General features: G+C 38.0%; 1 protein-coding gene across 1 annotated transcript in view; it reads right to left on the bottom strand.

The window, feature by feature from the left end:
* LOC103474721 (uncharacterized) overlaps positions 1-12,895 on the bottom strand; it is a 67,719-nt gene that overhangs the window by 5,916 nt on the left and 48,908 nt on the right. Inside the window, exons 79-96 of the mRNA XM_008425876.2 lie at positions 11,719-11,943; positions 11,508-11,634; positions 11,130-11,329; positions 10,820-11,032; positions 10,149-10,294; positions 9,787-9,914; positions 9,487-9,631; positions 7,870-8,002; positions 7,216-7,368; positions 6,977-7,103; positions 6,682-6,893; positions 6,437-6,599; positions 4,624-4,712; positions 3,483-3,643; positions 3,258-3,372; positions 1,276-1,481; positions 1,144-1,192; positions 896-1,042 (exon numbers count right to left, since the gene is read on the bottom strand). Of these exons, the coding sequence (XP_008424098.1) occupies positions 896-1,042; positions 1,144-1,192; positions 1,276-1,481; positions 3,258-3,372; positions 3,483-3,643; positions 4,624-4,712; positions 6,437-6,599; positions 6,682-6,893; positions 6,977-7,103; positions 7,216-7,368; positions 7,870-8,002; positions 9,487-9,631; positions 9,787-9,914; positions 10,149-10,294; positions 10,820-11,032; positions 11,130-11,329; positions 11,508-11,634; positions 11,719-11,943 (2,739 nt within the window). The remainder of the gene's footprint in view (positions 1-895; positions 1,043-1,143; positions 1,193-1,275; positions 1,482-3,257; positions 3,373-3,482; positions 3,644-4,623; positions 4,713-6,436; positions 6,600-6,681; positions 6,894-6,976; positions 7,104-7,215; positions 7,369-7,869; positions 8,003-9,486; positions 9,632-9,786; positions 9,915-10,148; positions 10,295-10,819; positions 11,033-11,129; positions 11,330-11,507; positions 11,635-11,718; positions 11,944-12,895) is intronic.

Here is a 12,895-nt window from a genome sequence, read left to right as displayed (position 1 = left end):
TAGTGCTTTAAAATCACTGTCCATCACTCCATGGTGATCTAATGAATAAACACCATCATGAAGACTAGTGGTGTCAGTGGTAACTCTGTGGTGAACTTTAGTGCAGGTTAACATTATAAAACTGTAGCAGAGCTGCTATCAGAAAAGCAATTAAGAGAGTTATGGTAACTCAGATGGAAGAATTTGTCAACTTTTATTGTGAAAATCTCAGGTTTAGGGAAGAGACAAAAAGAAAGCAACATTTTAAGGAAAGCCATGTGAAGTCCTGTTTTGTCAGTTTCCAATAAGCCAATGTGCAAAGCATAGGGTGTGGACAAACAATTAACTGATTGCACAAGTCATCCCCATTCTGAAGCAGAGTAATGGTATCTTTTTGCTGTGGAGACGCTTTTCAACGACAGGAATGTGGAAACTGTTTGGTGTTGGGGAAAGATAGATGGAGTTAAATGCAGGGCAACGTCGAAAGAAAACTTGTTAGGGGAAGGAAAAGTCTTAACGAGTCCAAAATCAGCTCCCAAAATACAACAAGTACAGTGGAAAGGTTTAGATTTAAGGACATTAACGTGCTAGAAATGGTGTTTACATTAATTCCCAACATTCTTCCTGATGTTTACCTATTTTGGAAAGAAGAATAGGGAGATGCTTCATTCTGTAGATTTGCAAAGCAAGTGGACATGTAACCTTAGAGATTTCTACTAATGCAGAAAATGGAGGTAATACAAAATTAAAACTCTGCCATTTTCTTTCTATTTTACAACAATGCACTATTTTGCATTGGTTGATTAAATAAAAGTACTCACTGGTAGGAATGTGAAGTTTAATGCTTTTGCGAGGCACTGTACGTAGTTCATTGTGAATTTTACTTTCAAGCTAAAACACAGTTTTGTTTTTGCACCTGTATGGGAATGCTGACGTGACTCATCTGTGGTAAGCTGCAGTAAAGACTGCTGAATCTCCTGCAGAGTTTTGAACAAAGGAGATACGGTGACCAATCTGGATAGATCGTCTTCACTGAAACAAGGAGCACCTGTCTGTGCACAGTCTGGAGAACAGAGAAAACCGCATCTTAAAGCAAGTACTACTTTATCCTGATTTATTCAAAAGAGAAAAAAAAAGCTCAACTTTTAAAGATTTGTTTCTGACCTGTCTCGTGAGAAATAGCTTCTCCTTTATTCATAGACGTTGATGAGCACTGGAGAAAGCAAACGAAAAAGGAATAAAGCTTTTACATTCTCAATATATGCTTGAAGCAATTGGCAAATTTGTCTATATTACCTGTGTAAAACACATATTGGTGTTACCAGGCTGCATGTATCCAACCTGAGCCTCAGAGTCTCTTGAACCATGGCAATATGGAAGACCACGCAGATCCTGCTTCTGCCAAGCTTCTCCTGTCAGCTTGCATAAAAGAGCTTCGACTGATCTGAGAACAGCTCCCAGCAAAGACACGGCGGCCTCAGCTTGGCCGGTGGAAATGTCTGCTTCCATGAAAATATACAGAATATACAAAAGGCATTTTAAAAATGTGAAGCTCTTAAAGCAAAATAGTTAATATAGAGAAAAATCAGAATGAACTTATAAAGCTGGAAGAAGTGGCTGGGGAGAGGGAAGTCTGGGCCTCCTTTCTGAAGCTGCTGCCCCCGCGACCCGACCCCGGATAAGCGGAAGAAAATGGATGGATGGATGGATGGAACTTATAAACAAAAATATGGCTAAATATATCCGCTGGTGCTGAAGAACTGTTTTATAATTTTTACAATGCAATGTTATGCTGATTTTATGGTATTTCAATCAAATTCTCTGTGAATATTTGATCAAGTGAAAATAGAGATTTTGTTTGACATAAACCTCTCTCCATCCATCCACATCCAATATAATATAATATAATATAATACAATATAATATAATTATGATCATCAAGGTAATCAGAGAAACAATTAAACTTGTTTTGTTTGAAAGACTAGAGAGGAGAAGGATGGATTGTATTTTTGAGAGAGCAGTTAACATTGATTAATTTTTACTCTGGTTTGCTGCAGCACTTTTTTTTATTAGAGTTGAATAATTTGAATAAGTTCCTCCAAAATTTGTTCAAGCATTCATTGCTTTTCTAATAAAAGCACTGTGTTCAATTCATTATTCATGTTTATTCTAAAGATTTGAAAATTTGATGCGTTATGCTCAGCATCTTACTTAAATTTTCTGTAAAAACATCAGCAGGCCTGCTGCTTGATGATGATGATGATGATGATGCTGATGCACCACATACTGTACGTTTATGATCATAGTTTTAAATACACCTATAGTTAGGAGAAAGTGCGAGAGTGAAGTGGGCTGATAAAAACAACTTAGATTATCTGTATTATTAAGTTAAGTGTGGTTAAGTTAATACTCTAAACTGTCCAAGTTGTACGCATCTAGTTGTGGAGTTGAGGTGTGCTGAAAAAAGCTAGACATTCTCCATTTTATTGATATTACGACCCACTGAACAGAACCACTGGTGCCCACACAGACCATGGCATAATGCTGCCAAATGAGTCTAAAAAACACTCAAAGTGGTAGACAGAATTTTTAATATCATAGAGCATATATAGTTTCAGTTGTTTTTATTTTCTGTTAAATTTGCTTCTTATTTTTAATGATAAATTCTTGTAGCACAGACTAATGTTTCTTGATCTTCAGGTTTTCAGACCGCAGACAGTCAGACACAGACTGTTAACTAAGCAATCAGAGTAAGGCAGAAGGGACTGCAGTGATTACGCACAACAGATGGTCGAATGCTGCGATGTGCTGCGGTGAAACTCCAAGTAACCTCAAAACTGCACCAAAGTGTTGTTCATATTTTATACAAAGAGACGGCCCATGTTTTCAGAGCAGCAGCCAGAACTGCAGTGAAGGGCATCAGCAAACAATCTGTCCATCTGTTCGTCCATCCCTTCAGCCGATATTGAATGAAATTACGAAACGCTAATTTAACAAGATTTCTTTTTTTTCTTTTTTTTCCCCCTTATTATTTTAATATAAGATGATCCAGAAGCTTCCTCAGAGCTGGACAAAGACCAACATAATGGGAATAATAACTATAATTTCTGGTTGTAGCTTCCATCTTGTTATTAAGGGGTCCATCTACTTTTATGAATACCAAAGTACATCATTTATCTTTCTTTGACCATAACATTACATTGTGTTTAAAAAAAAAAGTTCACATTTTTTGATTTATGTAGCTTAACTAATTATTTAATACATGCAGTTATTCTCACCTTGATTGTCTCCCTCGCCCAGATGAGTGTGTGACAACACTTCCTTCCTCACATTGTGGACTAGAATCTCTTTAAGGAGACTCAGGTTTTTACTATCCATATTTTCAAACACATCCTGAAACAAAATGTACAATTTTCTTCATATAACCAATATATTTTGAGTGTACGTCCACCTATTTGCAAAAAAAATAAAATAAAAAATACAAACAAAAAAAGCCACTAAACCTTCAGTGATTCAGCCTGCTGGCATATATTCCTATAAAATTCCTGCATGTCTTTGCGATGTCTGGCCAGCTGGGCGGCGATGTGGAGGTTCTGGTCCTCTAGTTTGTCGTAAAGAGTCTTCACATTAAACTCCTCCAGATCCAGGCAGCCTGACACACTTCCTATATGAGAGAATTAATCATCAGTGATTGTGAAATGATCTTCGCATATGGCTGTATCTTGAAGTAAAAACTTTGCTTAATTTGACCACATGTCGATTCACTGGGCTCTCTCTCTCTCTCTCTTTATGTAAATGATATAAGCACCAGTCATTACAGTCTAACATTACCCATTATTTTCTTCATTGTCTATCTAATTCAGAATAGGCTGCTAACCAGGAGCTGTCATGGATGATGATCTCATTATAACCACCCTATGAAGCTGAATGAATAATGCAATACGCACTAACTGAGTAACATTAGGGTCAGCACCATTATCAGACAGCGGAGCATAACAGCAAATGATTACACATGCAGAGAACAAACACTAAAGGAAAAGTTAGAAGGAAAAGTTAGTGAAGTGTTTCAGAAGACTCTTAATTAAAATGGAAATTAATCAAAATACCATTGTTTTTTTGTCTGATAAGCCAGCCCACAACCCCGCCTTAGAGATTTAAATATTTTCTTAAAAGACATTTTAGTCTTGAAGAGTGCATAGTTAACTTTTTAATTAAAATATGCTTTTACATAATAAGTAAAATTAGCACATTGTTCTGACAGTGTGATATGAGACAGATGATCTGTGCGGGGGAAAAAAAATAAAAAAATCAAGCTCCTCTGTCTCGTCCCTGAGGTCCTACTGCCATCTGCAGAAATACACCGGCTCCAACCAATGAGAGCCAGGAGGAGGGTTTTAACGAACCAATCACACCGTATGTGGCGCTCACACCCTCCTCCTTGCTCTCCGCATCGTTACAGCTCCTGGTGTGAACATGCAGGCTAGTAAGCATCCATCTCATACTACGCTGTTCTGACATTGTGGCAGTTTTAAGCAAATATGTACAAAAAAATATTTTTATTAAGCTACTGCAGCTTTAAAGAAAGATTAAGGAAAGAATTAAATGGTTTTGTATGAAAAAGGTTTCAGTAGAAACGGAGCTCACCTCCCTTTATGACTGCAGGTTCCTCAGCTTCTGCTCCCTCGCCTACACCTCGACTGGCGAGAACGCCGCCTTGACTCTGGACAGTTGTGCTAAAAGACACAAATAAAGGAAAGATTTCTGAAAATCTCTCACATGTTTTCACAAGATGCTTTGATTAAGGATTATATGACTACAGGTGCACCAACTGCAGTTCTCTATCCAATCACAACCTTTTTAAAGTTTGACCTGCCAATACCAGTTTTGTCAGATACAGAAGTTTTTTTGTCAGAATTTTTGAAAAATATAGTAACAAAGTCTCAAAGTTGGCAATAGTGGGATTAGAATAGTTCTTCTTATAAGCTCATCGAGAAGCTGATTTTATTTTCCAGAATATATGGAGTATAGTCGGAAGGAAGGAAAGTCTGTAGATAACTATAAGTGTCTTATTTTCTGAGCTTATTTTCTTGGGCTATCCGCAGAAAAATGCTTGAAATAAAATAGTGCTAAGTAACAACTGTGTACGAGTTTATCTTTTAGAATGTACCAGTTTTGTATGTAATGTAGAGCAAATTTTGTACTGAAAAAACATTGTGCATAGAAACGCTAAACAGATCAGTCTACTTTAAACCCGTTAATCAATTTCCGTTTTATGCATAAACAGAGCACGTTGCAAGCTCATTAACATGCTAGTGACACGGTGATAAGCTTGCTTACACTAAGAAGATTCAGCCCATTCAGAGGCAGTTATACAACATAATCAGCCGGAGAGGCAGAGACATAATTGTGTTTCTTGGCAAGAAAAAAATCCTAAATCACAGATGTCCTTAAGGTCGGGTGTCCTGGCAGTTTTACACGTGTCTCTGTTTCAGCAAGTAATGGTGTTTGTCAGAAACCTGCTTATAAACCATCATTTAATTCATGTGTGTTGTACCAGAAAAGGAACTAAAACATGCAGGATAACGACCCTTGAGGACTGACTCTGGACACCACAGGGTTAAATCCCTCTGTTTCACTCTAGCTGATAAAACGACTCAACTCCCAGAGGTTTCTAATTTTGATTTGATTATCATCTTAATAGTATAATCTATAATTTGGAACCAACAAAAAAAACTCAAACTGAACGGTGGGTAATATATAATGAGCAGGAATTGTACAGAAGAATAGAATTAAAAAGAATGAATTCTGTATTTGTTATTAGTTAGAAAGCGGGGGAAACAAAATGTTAATAGACCTGAGTGTCCAATTGTAATTAAATAGGAAACTGGGTGTGTGCGAATATTAATGTAGTCCCCCAGCAAGTTATTAAAGAGCTCCTGTACCTCTCATCCAACTCTGTGTTTCACCTTATGACAATATTGGCTGCTTTGACAGTTAAATGTGAATTATTTCTTAACATGGTGCAATATATTATTTATGCAGTAAAATAAATATCTCATGTTTGGATAAAAATAAAAACGGCTGCAGTAAGAAAATTTGGGTTGTGTAAAAGTAAGCAGTAATCTTTTTTTCTTCATGTTATAAAACTGTTTTAATTTGTAACGTGTTATAAAAGGCTTTAGCCTCAGCCTTGTTTCTGTACCTGAAGCTGAAACATTTGTATGAAAATATATGCATAAATGTGTCCATGTGTATATATTGTCACTTATTTCTGCATTTTCTTTTCTCTGTACTCTGGTAGCCATGCAACAAATTTTGTCGCCAAGTTCACTGTTGTGTCTTTGTGCAATGACAATAAACATACCGTATCTATAATGTATTTTATAAGCAGTTTTAAAAACGTAGTGTGAAAAAACTGCCTGAATAGTACTCTAGCGTATCTGTAACCCAAACACACCTTTCTCTACTGCAAACACACTCAGCTGGGCAAAAAGGCTCTCCGAGGCTGCGCCACTTTGGTCTTAACTTCCAGTGGGGAACGAGTTTCGCTTTGCTGGGTCGCAGAACCAGCACAGTTGTGGTCAGGACTACAACTAGGACCAACAGCAGACTCAGCATCCCTGCACACAGCCAGTGTTTAATAATCCTGTACCACTTTACTCAATGAAGTCAATCATTAAAAGATAAATGAAAACAGCTTGCCAACAATGAGTCCCCAGTCAGGCAGAAGGTTGAGGCGGTGATTTTTTACAATGCCATATTTGACCAAGTGTCCTGGAGTCATGGGTTGAAACGCGGCAGCCCTGGTGTCACATTCTGTCCCCTCCCCACTGACCACCACTACAATACTCCACTCGGGGACAACACTGTCCACAAACACATACTTTCCTGCTTCTGAGAAAACATGGGCAAACCTGGGACGGAGGAGAAAAGTTTTTTTTTTAAAAACTGTTTGCAAAATGCAAATTTGAAAGAGCTAAAACCTGTGTGACTCTACATTGAAGAGTTGAATTTTGTTTGCTTCATGAGGATCTGCAGATGTCTGAAGGCTCCAAAGTCCCAGCTTGGGTTACTGTTAAACAGGTGGTCCTTCTGGTACACTGGGAAGTGGCTTAGAGGGCGATCTAAAGATTTAAGTTAAAATACATTTAAAATATCATTGTTATAGCTAAAATAAACATATGCAATCTCACCATTATGACAAATGATTGTTAAAGTAAATAAAATACAATATACCAGTGTGGTTGATGGTAAGATGAAAAACCAGCATGTCACCCAAGTAAAGGCAGGCGATAGGATTCGGGATCCGAGGAAGGGCATCAGCCTTATTCTCGTCATCTTCAGCGTCTCTCCTCTTTCTAGATCTTGTATTTAGAATATCAATTGGTTCTAAAAATAAAATAAAAAAATACACACTTCATGAAGATGACAAACTTTGAACTGATCTTGTTTTTTTTAAAGAAATATTCAAGCAGATCAATAACTTCAATGTTTACAAAAACAGAATCTGAGAGATCATTTATGTCAATAAATATAATAATTTATACTTACAATTTGTACTTAGATACCAACTGAGTATTACATTTAGAGTAAAACAGAAGAATCCTTTCTTTTTTACACAGGAAATTTGCAAGAAAGTATAATTTGAAATTCCACATTACAAATATTAAAGATGGCACTTAAATCTATAAGTATAATGTTGACCAATATAGATAAAAGAATATCTACAATAAATTATGCCTACTCTCTTTTCAAATTCACTTAAGTTGCATGTTATTCCATCATTCCTGCCTGGAAGACTAATTGTTGAAATACATTACAAAATGCCTGAGACTAATTATGATGTTTATGCTGATGACTAGTGTATCTAAACTTCTGACCAGAACATACCTGAAAGGAAAAGTTTGACAAGATCTCTTTGGAGGGGAATCCAGCCAAAGAGTCCTTCAGAGGTAAACTGCACTAAGTGAACTCTTCCAGATGTCTGTGCGTGGATGTCAGGACCCAAAACATTTTCTATTTTCTGAAAGTAGAAAACAAAAACCGACTGCACAAGAATGGCACTGCAAAACCATTTTATAAATATGGTTTTTAGTGGGAAAAAAAAGATAATTTAATTGTTTTCTTTAAGACTTGCACCTTTAACTATATTTCTAAAATTATATTTGCATTACTGTACTGCTATTAAAAACTATTTTATCAGTGTGTATAAGAATGTGTGTGAGAAGCGATACCATCGCCTTTCTACTACAATACTATATTTTTACCAGTGCTATGAGAAGAAAAATATTTAATCAATTTTGCTGATCAGATATTTGAAAGTTACCTGAATGTTTGCCGTGACACTTTGTAAAGTAATCTCGCCAAATTTAATGTTGAGATTAGACCCAATGGCAACATGTTTGGTTGACAGTGTTGCCAGATTTTACTTTGAAAACGGTTTTACGTGGAAAGATGGCTTGCGGCTTGTCTGCAGTAATGCAGGCAGTCCTCTGATCTGTCATGGTGAAAACCTCCGCTATCGTTCCAAACCTCACCTATGGCTATAAATCTTGACTGATATGAAAATACCTCATATGCGAGTGGCTAAAAATAACTTTTTCCAGGTGGTTAAGCTTAGCTTCAGGTGAGGAGAAAAGTCATCTAGAGGAAGATCGTAGAGAAAATTTTAATCTTTCCCTACAAATAGAGTCATCTGATGTGGTTGGGACATCTCATCAGGAAGCCTCCTGGGCACCTTCACCTGGAGATTTTCAGAGCTGTGACATGTTGACAGTCAAAATATTTTATTTAAATGTTTCTTCTAACAACTTTACTTGTTTAAAGGAGGTTCCAGGTACATGGTGCCATTTTACAGCACAATCAAGTAACTATGTCACCTGTATTGTTATAGAAAGGCCAACTATCAAAATGAATTCCCCTTTTTGCTTCTTGTGACAATATTTTTTTTCTCAGTTGCGCATTTGGATCCACACACTGAATGTATTACTACCTCTGACAGTAATACAAAACCTTCCCTATAAGCCAACATGGTGCTAGATTTACCTTGTAAAAAATATGTGGACCGTTATACATGTTGAGACACCGATTACAGATCTGAAACTAAACAGTTTTTCCTTTTCTTTTTGTTAAAAATAAATTATTATTCCTAATTTCTCCAGATACAATCAAATGAAATAAAAAAATTAAAAAAAGTTTGAAATTGCAAGTTATTTAATCCAGTAAATAATAAGGTGGGACTAATACTTCTTGTGCAGAGCTTTCCAAAAAAAATTCTTATTCCAAGCAAACAATACGGTCTGAAAAATAACTCTGCTCCATCATTACAATCCTGATGATGCATTGTGACTATTTTTATCTCCCAGTAGCAGCTTTCACATATCCTTCTCAGTTATATACGCACATGTAGGATAACAGACTTATGCATGGTAAATAACTGGACTGGATGGGATGATTTGCTGTGCTTTTAAGGTGTAGCTGATCATCATTTTGCCAGCTTTCTCTCACCCTCGCCCAGACCCTGCTGTTTCTTTCCCTAAGGCTGAGCTGCAAGTCGCCATCCTGCGTGAGCTCGGCAGACAGCTGAGGCAGCCTGAAGAGGCAGGAAGCATTGCAAATCTCCTCGGCGGACACATATCGCTCACACCGACAGCTGGGACAGCCGCAGATAAGACAGGAGACAGGGAAATATCAGACATATCAAGATGAAAATTTCAAACCTGGGCGACACAGGCTGGAGTAGGTTTTGCATGGTAAACTAAACCAGTACTAAATCAGAAAAAAAATGTATGAAATAATAAGACTCACATGCCCATCTCCACATCCAGGATTCCTCCATGCGATCCACAGGTGATATTACAGGAGTGGAGGGAGGGTGAGACACACTCTCTGGATGCTGCTATTCGAATTTCTCCTGTGCTGCACCGTCTGCTCACCTGAAACACACACACACACACACACACACTAAAAAAAAAAATCAGAGACACCAACATCTGAGTTGGCTTCAAACACAAGTATGTTGCTGTTTGTTGCATCACTTCTGTTTGGATCCTTAGAAAACAATACATTTAAACACAAATGACGGCCTTAATGCAAGTGTTCTGGTCAACGCTATATTCTGTAAGCTTTATTAAATATTCAACATAAACTATGTATGTAATTTTACTGGCCTCAGGCTGGCAGTCTAATTCACTGTCAGATGTAGAGCTTTTAAAGTCCAGCTCGTTGTAGTAGATGAAACCGGTTCTGCACAGACACGATCCATCAGAATACTGGAAAGCCCGGTTCTTCCCGATGCAGGTACACGAGACGGAACCTGAAAATATTATTTTGGAAAAAGAAATAGTGTAAAATGATAAAAATTCAACTTTTTTTAATTTGAAAGAAATAACTGGTTTCACTACATAAAGTCCAGATAGTGTATTTTGAAATCCGGCAAAAGCAGAAGTTGCTTATTTTAACTATTAATTAACTCTTAAGCTAATGACTAAATTGTTTCCAGATGTAAAAACAATTTTTGTGTTTTGTGAATATGTAAAGACACTAAAAAAACAAAAAAAAACAAAATCTCATTTACAAGAGTTTCCTTCAGTCCTGAGGCTGAACTCTCATTCTGTAACACACTTGCTGAGACAACTTTGCCTGTCAGAGGAAAAACAACTTTCACATCAGTTCCCTTTTTCATATACATTTTACAACTGAACATTGATTAAGTGTCTCAATTAAACAAGAAAATCCAATTTTAAAGTACTGTGCTTTTGTACACAATGTGTCACAATAAAATAAAATGTAGGGAAAAAAGTAGATTAATATTATTTCTATACTTATTTAGTTAACAAACCAGGTGTTGAGAAGGAGGAGCTGCCACAAGGAAAGCAAGCCTTCTGGGCAGGCAGGTGGTTAAAAGTGTTGACTGGACAAGGGTGACAGTCGTCCAGTTTCTCTGCACGGGTACGGTTACCAAACGTGCCTGGTGGACAGGACATCGGCTGGGCGTAGCCCTGCCCACATACATGTCCATGAGGGCAGGGATGAGCTTTGTAATCTTCTGTGCCTTTATGAAGTTGTGCAACAACAACAACAACAACAACAAAAGAATCAAATACTGGAAATTCAAAAGATAATAATTTTGAATTTCTTTATTTCAGCACCTTGAGGGCAGTAATATCCCGGTGGACATGGGAGGCACTGCAGACTCGGAGAACGATACGGACGATAAGTGCCGCCTTCACATAAGCTACAGCTGCTGCTGTGTGACCCTCTGAGAGCGCTCGTGCTGACAGGCATGGATCCTCCAGAACAGGATTTCATGGCAGAGCTGTTGGCAGGGCAGTAGTAGGGAAACGGACATCTGTGGGGTGACGCAAAACGTTTATTTATAAAGCTGCTTTCATCCAACCCTTGTAGAATCAACTAAAGTCCACATTTTAACAATTGATTCTTTTTTATTTTTATTTTTTAATCAAACTTACAGGGTGCTTTTGGGTCTGAACACACACTTTAGTTTGATGGATCCTTCACGTACTCACAGTTGTTTAGGGGTGTCGTACGAATACGATCCCTCGGGACAAATATAACCCTTTGGACACACTTGAGGCTCAGCAGTCTGAGGTCCACAGAACGAGCCAGCTCTGCATAACTTCTCTGAAACTGCACCTAGAGAGCAGTCAAAAAGCTCACTACAACACCAGGACCTCGTCTGGATGAGTTTAGAAAGTCAATATTTATAGAGACGTCTACCAACGGGACATTGATATGAGGCCCTGCAGGGGATTCCTTCCACGTTGGGCTTTCCTGTCACGCGAGGGTCTGGGCAGAAGGTTCCCCCTGCACACAGTTCACACTGTTTGGGTGCAGCGGCTCCAGGAAGCGGCCTCTTGGTCCCTGCTGGGCAGAGGATGGGGGGTCCGGTCCCACTGCACCAGAAGCCAGGCGGGCAGGGACTACTGGTGTACTCTGTAAGTCCTAGAGAAACTCAAAGGTTAGAGGGACATTAATTTCCACAATGGCCAGCCTGTAAATGATTTTTGAATTTTGTAGACTTTTTAACAAAATAAGATTGTTTTCCACCAAATTGGCGTATTACATTTGTACTCATCTAGTTTTCTTACAATGACTGGCAAGTTTTTGTCACTGAAGTTCTCTCTTCCCTCCCTCCCCCAAGTCAAACCTTGTTCAATATGCACAGGCTTCAGACGGGCAGCCGTTAAAATTCGTTAATTTTCTCTCAGGAAGGAAACCAATAACAGCGTGAAAAGCAAAAATGAAAAAAAGGAAACCTGCTACAAACATGCAGTGCTGTGGGAATGTGCTTGCCGCCTTAGAGATTTCCTCTTTATTTTTTTCCTGTCACACTTAATGTTTTATGTGAAATGTGCACTTATTTTTTTTATTTTTTCGACTCCAGTCATCAACCAGCCTATTTTGAGGGGATGGCAACTGCAGCACTTGCCTGGCTGTTAAATTTGAAAGAATTAAAAAACATAAAATTTAAGTGAAACCCCCTCGAGGAAGGAATAAAATTGCAGCATCATCAACCTCACACGTTCAACAGAACTTAAAATTAAGTAACGTACCCCTCAGGGTTCAGACATATTAAAATTACTGTTTCAAGCGTGAATCTCCTTGCTTCTCATTATTTATAAAAAGGGAGGTCGTTTCAAACCAGTAGAGGAACGGGGAGGGAAACTATCTGCTGAGCATTATCCATTAGCTGAAATTACAATAGGGTTTAGTTTCAAGCCTCGAGCTTTTGTAAAGGGGATTAGAAAGATTTTTTTTTCTTTGAAACTCCACAACTCATTTATTTCTGTGGCCTCAAGTGACAAGTTTTAAATTCAGAGCTTCCCCTCGCATTGCATTTCCTTCACTCTTATCTCAGGCAGTGGCAGAGGCAAAAGTATTATAGTGAGATATA

Source organism: Poecilia reticulata, linkage group LG13 (assembly GCF_000633615.1).
Source record: "Poecilia reticulata strain Guanapo linkage group LG13, Guppy_female_1.0+MT, whole genome shotgun sequence".
NCBI lineage: Eukaryota > Metazoa > Chordata > Actinopteri > Cyprinodontiformes > Poeciliidae > Poecilia > Poecilia reticulata.
The sequence above is the reverse complement of the archived record's forward strand: the minus strand, read 5'-3'. Positions and strand labels throughout refer to the sequence as shown.